The sequence below is a fragment of the Corvus brachyrhynchos genome, unplaced genomic scaffold, assembly GCF_000691975.1.
Source record: "Corvus brachyrhynchos isolate BGI_N302 unplaced genomic scaffold, ASM69197v1 scaffold67, whole genome shotgun sequence".
NCBI classification, from domain to species: Eukaryota; Metazoa; Chordata; class Aves; order Passeriformes; family Corvidae; genus Corvus; species Corvus brachyrhynchos.
In genome coordinates, this window is record NW_008239114.1 from 37181 (window position 1) to 44774 (window position 7594).

A 7594-nucleotide genomic window follows, 5' to 3' on the forward strand; every position below is an offset into this window, starting at 1 on the left:
CCCCAGCTCAAGACCCTGGCACAGTTCCCCGAGACGCTGCTGGGGGACCCCCGGAAGAGGATGCGCTACTTCGACCCCCTGCGCAATGAGTATTTCTTCGACCGTAACCGTCCCAGCTTCGACGCCATCCTCTACTACTACCAGTCGGGAGGGCGCATCCGGCGTCCCGTCAACGTCCCCATCGACATCTTCTCCGAGGAGATCCGCTTCTACCAGCTGGGGGAGGAGGCCATGGAGAAGTTTCGGGAGGACGAGGGTTTCATTCGGGAGGAGCAGCGGCCGCTTCCCGAGAAGGAGTTTCAGCGCCAGGTGTGGCTCCTCTTTGAGTACCCCGAGAGCTCTGGGCCGGCCCGAGGCATTGCCATTGTCTCTGTCCTGGTCATCCTTATCTCTATCGTCATCTTCTGTCTGGAGACCCTGCCTGAATTCAGGGATGACCATGACTATGAGGGAACTGGAGGGCCCTTCGGGACAGGCAGTGGCCCTCTCCCACCTGATGCCTTCACCAACTCCTCATCCTCGGCTGTTTCCATGGTGTCATCCTTCACCGACCCTTTCTTTGTGGTGGAGACTTTGTGCATCATCTGGTTCTCCTTCGAGCTGCTGGTCCGTTTCTTTGCCTGCCCCAGCAAGGCCACCTTCTCCAAGAACATCATGAACATCATTGACATTGTGGCCATCATCCCCTACTTCATCACGCTGGGCACGGAGCTGGCTGAGCGGCAAGGCAACGGCCAGCAAGCCATGTCCTTGGCCATCCTCAGAGTCATCCGCCTCGTCAGGGTCTTCCGCATCTTCAAGCTCTCCCGGCACTCCAAGGGGCTGCAGATCCTGGGGCAGACCCTCAAGGCCAGCATGCGGGAGCTGGGCTTGCTCATCTTCTTCCTCTTCATCGGCGTCATCCTCTTCTCCAGCGCCGTTTACTTCGCGGAAGCCGATGACCCCAGCTCGGGGTTCAGTAGCATCCCCGATGCCTTCTGGTGGGCCGTGGTGACCATGACCACCGTGGGCTATGGGGACATGCACCCCATCACCATTGGGGGCAAGATTGTGGGGTCTCTGTGCGCCATCGCGGGGGTGCTGACCATCGCTCTGCCCGTGCCCGTCATCGTCTCCAATTTCAACTATTTCTACCACCGGGAGACGGAAGGTGAGGAACAAGCCCAGTACATGCACGTCGGGAGCTGCCAGCACCTCTCGTCCAGCGAGGAGATGAAGAAGGCTCGCAGCAATTCCACCCTCAGCAAGTCCGAGTACATGGTGATTGAGGAAGGGGCGATCAACCACAGTGCATTCAAACAGGCTGCCTTTAAAGCAGGCAACTGCACAACCACAAACAATCCCAACTGTGTGAACATCAAAAAGATCTTTACGGATGTTTAAAACAAACCCAAACCAAACGAACAGCAACAAAATCTGAGGATGCGGTGAAACAATACCAATGACAATACCAATAATAATGCAAAGTGACTGTGTGTCGGTGTTGTGTGGAACATGCACCATCGTCGGTCTGTGTGTGCCCTCGTTTTTATACCTTTATTTTTTTAGATCCTTCCTTTCTAAAGATCCAAAAGTAAAAGGATTTAAAATTCTCCGAGGAAGAGGACAGCCAAAGGGTAAAGAGAAGGAAGATGAAGACAAACCACACTCACTGTCAGAACAGGTGTTTGTTCTGCAACGTGTTGCAGGGCTGCTTTGCTTTTTGGGCTTTTGGGGAACCTCTTGCTTAAAAAAAATTTCCCTAAGGGCAGCTTGTAGCCGATCTCCCTTCCATCACGTAAGATCACTTGTTGGATTAACAAACCCGGATTGGGTGGAGGAAGGAGGAAAACATGAGGCAGAGCGTACTGGGAGGGGGCTGGGAGGAAATAACCATTTAATTCTGCAGAGAGTCTCTGTTACCACATCGTTAAATGATGCTTAATATTGAAACATGTGATGTGCCATTACAGGCACATCCCAGATTCCCTTTTTCTCCCCATTAGATCATTTATGAAATTCTAATCTGGTCAGAGACCGAGTGCAATCAATGCTGATTTAAATAGAAAAAAACTCCCTAAGCCCTCGTTTTCTATTCTGAATTCCCTTCCCCTATAACCTGATGGAATTATTTCCTCCAATGTCAAGTTTGTGGCCGTGCAGCAGGGATGTGTGCGGGGGGAGGGAGGGGAGAGGCAGACTGGAATGGTTTCGGGAGCCGCTGGCGCAGGGAGCGATGTCGGCGTGGAGCAGGATCCGTGACGGGCTCCTGGCCATGGCTGGGAGCCTCCAGCCCACCCAGCCAGAGACAAAGGGATATTTCCTCCTCTTTTTGCAAAGCCTTTGGAAGACATGCAGCCGCTTATCAGCAGAAGATTAAAGTGGCGAACACGCCTTCCAGCGGAAGTCACTAATTCCGACCGGAGTGATGCAGTTGCCATGGTGACCATGGTTTCCTGGGAAACCCCCAAAGGTTGTCATGGCATCCCTTCTCCCATCCCCCTTGGTCCTTGCTCTTCCCACAAAAAAACCTTTCCAGATGGTTCCAGCTCCTCCATCCCACAAGACATCGTGGCTCGGCACCCCCTTCCTGGTCCCTGCCCTGCTGCTCCTCCCATGTGCCCAACAAAGCGTCCACAGGCAATAAGCACTCCCGGATCCACCTGTCCCTCACCTTGGCACTAAAATCCGGGGATGGAGGTTCATCCTGCTCCACCGAGAACGACCCCAAACCCTGGGGGAACTGGTGCCGATCAGCTGCCAGGAAGCTTGGCCGGGGAACCTCGGCAGCTTTGTGAAACAAGGGGGACAATAAAAAACAGGATTGAAAAATAACCAAAAATCCCGCCGGGAAAAATCACCGGCTTCATCTTCACGTGTGCGCCAGGGGCCATGGGACATCTGACAGGATCAGGTGAGCTTTGCACGGAGGAGAGTTCAGTGGAGCCATAAAGTAATGTTGGTTTTTTTTGGACAAACCCCATGCTTTTCACTGCTTACTTTTATTCTCCAGCTTGTCCTGCCGTTCTCGGGTATTTTTATACACGTTAGATAAAGTGGGATCACATCCTGTAGCTCCTCTGATTGTATTTGCTTTTTAGTGCTGTGGGAGGAGGAAAACCCTGCTGCTTCTGTGCAGCTGGATTGCTTCACTTCTGTGCTAAAAAGGTGATTTCCATGGTTTAGTGCTCCCATCCAGCCCCTGCCATCGGTGAAGGCCAAAGGCAGCTTGGCCTTGAGGGCTTTGGCTCCAGCTCTGCTCAATTTTGCTGGATTTTGGGTAAAGAAAAGCCAAATTCCTCCGAGGTAGCACACGGAACAGGGATGCTGTTAAATACCTACAGCAAAGAGAGATTTGGCCCCAGCCTGTGCAAGTCACACCTTTCCCAAGGCTGTGGAGAGGGGGCTTGTCCTGAGAGATGCCAGCCATGCCAAAATCGGAGTTTAGCTGGGATTTTTCCCAGACTTAGAAGGATCTGGATGGTTTGTAGCACTCTCCCTTAGCCACAGTCAATAAACCCAAGAAAAACATCAGAGCCCCTCCTTGGCTGCTGGGGTGGGATGGTTTTATAGGAGCTACCAGAGGTTTCATCAGCTGAGGGTTCAAGAGATGATCTTTATCAGGGAGATGCTCTGGAACATCATGGGAGGTACAAACCTGAGATCCCTTGTCCAGGGTAACTGGGATTCCTTGTCTAGGATAACTGGGAACATCCCAGTGCGGCTTTTCCCCAGGCTGCCAGTGGGCTAAAATGTCATTTCTGCCTATGAGCTCTCACTTTTTATTGTTATTCTCTTTTATTGTTATTAAATTTTGTTGTTGTTAAAGCTTTCCCACACACCTATTCCTAAAAGGAAGGTTTGAGTTTAAGAGCAGTGGAAACATCTCAGTCAGGAGAGCTGCAGATGAGTTCTGGGTTGGTGTTTTCCCCATGGCAGCTGCACAGGGTACGGAAACCACATGTTCTCCTGGAAAAGGCACAGGAACAATTTTCAGTTTCTCTGTCATCTTAAATAAGCAGAGACCTTGCAGGTTGTTGGTTTGTTTTCTTGACTCCTCCCTGCCTGGTTTTGTAGGAGCAGAGTAGTTTCAAAGGGATTTTATTGACAGCAAAGAATGCTTTATGGGAGAGGTGACAAGAAAACCACTTCATCCACTAGGGTAAAAGGCAGCTTTGCTCTGGTAGAATCCCAGAATGGTTTGGGTGGGAAGACCTTAAGGACGATCCAGTGCCACCCCTGCCATGGGCAGGGACACCTCCCACTGTCCTGGGCTGCTCCAAGCCCCGTCCAACCTGGCCTTGGACACTGCCAGGGATCCAGGGGCAGCCACAGCTGCTCTGGGCACCCTGTGCCAGGGCCTCCCCACCCTCACAGGGGAGGATTTCTTCCATATATCTGACCTAAATTTTCCCCTTTTTGATGTTCAAAAAAATACTTTTCAGTACTGAGCGATATTGCTGAAAAACACAAATTCACTGATGCTCTGTCTTTTAGATGCACCCCAAAAATTGAAAGTGGAGAACTGGTGATATCCTTTGGATGTTCTGCCCTGTTTCTCTGCATCTTCCCTCTCTGCTGTCTCATGGGTACCATTCAGTGAGAGAAACTGAGCCACCTGAGCCACCTGCTCTCGAGGAAGGTGTCCCATTGGCTGGGAGCTGGAACGGGATGGTCTTTAAGATCCGTTCCAACCCAAACCATTCAGTGACTCTGATAAATACCTTCTGTTCCGTGGTCTGACGGCTTCTCTGGAACTGGCTGCTGCACATGTTGTGCCAGGAATTGGAGAGATCCCTGAAACGCCGGGCTCTCCCCAGCCAGCTTTTCCTTCAGTGGCTCTGCTCTCCTGCCGTGTGCCCCATCAGGACACGGCAGTGTCTCAGCAGCCACTGGGGAGTTACAGAGGAGCCTTGGAGTGGCCTGTCCCTAATGTGCTTAGAGGGGCAGCATTAGGGGATTAGCATTAGTGGAGCTGCTGTCTGCGAGGCAAAGGGCTTGCCTAGACTCGGCTTATTCCATTAAACGGAGGAAAGGGCATTACCTCCAGCTCCTGGCTGACGGCTCCCAGGACCCCCAGAGCGAGCACAGGGTCCCCGCAGCGCTTGGCAATCCCCGTGTGGTCTCCACGTCCTCCCTGCCCCCCCCCCCCCCCGTCCCTTGTCCTTCATCCCTGTCACCTGAGAGACACAGGGACACTGAAGGATGGCAGCAAGGATGGAAGAGGCAGCTCCCCCCCCAGGGATCCAGCCCTGGGCGGCTGGAGCTGCCTCCACGGATGCCCTCAGTTGATTGCAGAAAGCTTTGGGTTGAAAAGAGCCTTAAAGAGCATCTTGTTCCAGCCCCCACCCAGGGGCACTGGGTGCCGTAGAGCCTTGTACCTCCTGTTTTCTGCTTTACAGCCCCGCTATCAGTTTCCCTTTCCCTCTGCCTGTATTTTGGGACTTGTTCCCCTGTTTCAGCCCTCGGTGCCGCATTGAAACACGTCCTTGGTGCTGGGGGTGCAGGGACACGCAGCGGCCGCAACCCTGGCCCCTCCATTCAGTACTTTGACACCGCCGCCTTTTTCTCCTGCTCCTTTGCCCTCTTTTTTGTGTGTTTTCAGGCCTGAACTCCTTCAAAAGGTTCTGTTGTTCTCCAGCACAATAGATGCCCTTCGGGTGCTTGGGGTGGCCGGAGCGGAGCAGTATCCATCCCACCCCACGTGTGGACACAGACAAGGGCTGGAGATATCTCTTTCCTCCAGGAGGGTTAAATTTCTTCCCAGGCAATTGTTCCTGTTCTGTCCCTTGACAAAAGGAGCCGTTTTTGGTTTTAATCCCCAGTTTATGGGCAATTAAGCAGCGGCAAAGGGCAGACAAGTGCTTTCCCCGGCAGAGTGGAAGGAGCCAGCCAGGGTCATTGCTCCAAAGGGGTCTCTCCTGCAGGGATGTAGCACAAGGAAAGGGTGTTTGGCAGTGGTTGGTGTGTACGGGGAGCGTTGTGTGTAAAATCCGTTTAATTGTGTAGTTTGGAGCCCTCTCCTGCCAAGCTTTTAAAATATGCATATCTTGGTGCGGGCACACGGAGGCTCCACCGCCGCCGGGTGGAAGCAGGGCTTGGTTTTCCCTATTTTTAAACGCTTTAACAAACGATCTCTGGGTAGGCTGCAAACCTGGCAGTGCAAACAGGCAAGCAGGGTTTAACTGCGACTTATTTTGCCCTCCGGTCTCAGTTCTGTGTGTGCCTGGAAGGAGAGCTCAATGCCCCGGCGTCCTCGTGCCAGGGCGGTCGTATGGGAGCAGGGAAATAGGGGATTTCTGGATGTTGTATGACCTTTGTCATAGATGATCGTTGAGGTCCCTTCCAACCCAAAGCATTTGACGATGCGGTGGTTACAGGGGGCTGTGGGCAGGGCCATACCCAAGGAACTATCTCACTCCTCTGGAGCCGGCGCTGCTCCCCTGCACCCTCCCCAATGTGGGTGCAGGAATGGGGCTCTCGGCTCGGCTTTGGGGCTGTTGTACAGCTGCAGGATGTGTTAAGGATGGGATGTTGCTGCCTTTCCCCGTTTCCCTGGGTGCTGCTTGCATGGCTGAGGTCCAGGCAATCCCGGTGGGTGCAGGGTGGCATCAGCCCTCTGCCCGTGCCAGAGCTGGGAGTTGGGCACTGAGCACCGAGGGATGGAGCCATGTGCTTCTTTTCCTTGGAAACAGTCCTGGGGCTGTGGCCGTCACCACTTTGACGAGGACGTTTGGGGGATATTTTGGGTGCCCTGAGGTGCCTCGTCCCATCTGGGAATCATTTGTCCAGCAGTGGAGGCTGCTTGATCCATTTCAAGGGGGGTGAAGACTTAGGTCAGACTGGCACCAGGAGGAGGGTCCAGCCCCAGCCATGCCTTAGGGAAGAGCCATCCCCTGGCAGGGACACATTCGCTGCCGGGGGATCCCTGCAGAACAGCCCCAGCCCCATCTCCCAGCCCCTCCCAGCTCTTGCTCCAGCCAAAGCTCTCCCAGCTCTGCTGTGCTTGAGCTTGGGGTCCAACCGAGACCTTTGACTCCCGTGCTTAGCTCCCCGAACAGGCCAGTGAGTGACGGTGTCCCTGCCCCGGGGATGTTTGTCCCCCCGATGGCCGCGTGTTGGCTGCTCCGCGCTGGGAAGGCGTCGGGGATCCTGCTCTTTGTCACTCAGGGAATCCCAGTTTTTGCTCCTGAGAAGCAACCTGTGTGTGGAAGGGGGATGTGTGCGGAGTCCCACACCACTCTCACAGCCGGAGCCCTTTTATCGCCGTTTCTGGCAAAACTCAGCCACAAACACAAGCCCCGTGAGCCTCTCTGTGCTTTTCCTCCCGGGATTCAGGTGCTGCTCTGACACCCGCGGGGTTCAGGGTCCGCCTGTGTCTCATCACCGCTCAGAGCCTGAATTTTCCGTGCTGAGGATGCTCGGCAGCCGGGCAGGGAAACCTCCCCGCATGAACCTCCCCGCAGGGCACCGTCACTTTTCTCCTCCTTATGAACCAAGACATGCTCAAATAAATTAGAACATGTCTCCCATCTCCTTCAGCTTCTCGCTGGAGTTAGGAGGAGCCGGGATGCTCCCTGATCACTGCTCTTCCCTGCTCAGAGCGGCAGCAGCC

General features: G+C 54.0%; 1 protein-coding gene and 1 long non-coding RNA gene across 2 annotated transcripts in view; both read left to right on the plus strand.

Moving 5' to 3' along the window:
- Positions 1-6: 6 nt before the first annotated feature.
- Positions 7-1722, plus strand: LOC103619460 (potassium voltage-gated channel subfamily A member 3; the record flags this gene model as incomplete). Its single annotated transcript, XM_017739794.1, has 1 exon — positions 7-1722. A coding segment is annotated over one exon (1377 nt), but the record flags the coding sequence as incomplete, so codon positions are not given.
- Positions 1723-1742: 20 nt separating this feature from the next.
- LOC108448064 overlaps positions 1743-7594 on the plus strand; it is a 13446-nt gene continuing 7594 nt past the window's right edge. The window contains exon 1 of the long non-coding RNA XR_001863849.1: positions 1743-2893. This is a non-coding gene — a long non-coding RNA (uncharacterized LOC108448064). The remainder of the gene's footprint in view (positions 2894-7594) is intronic.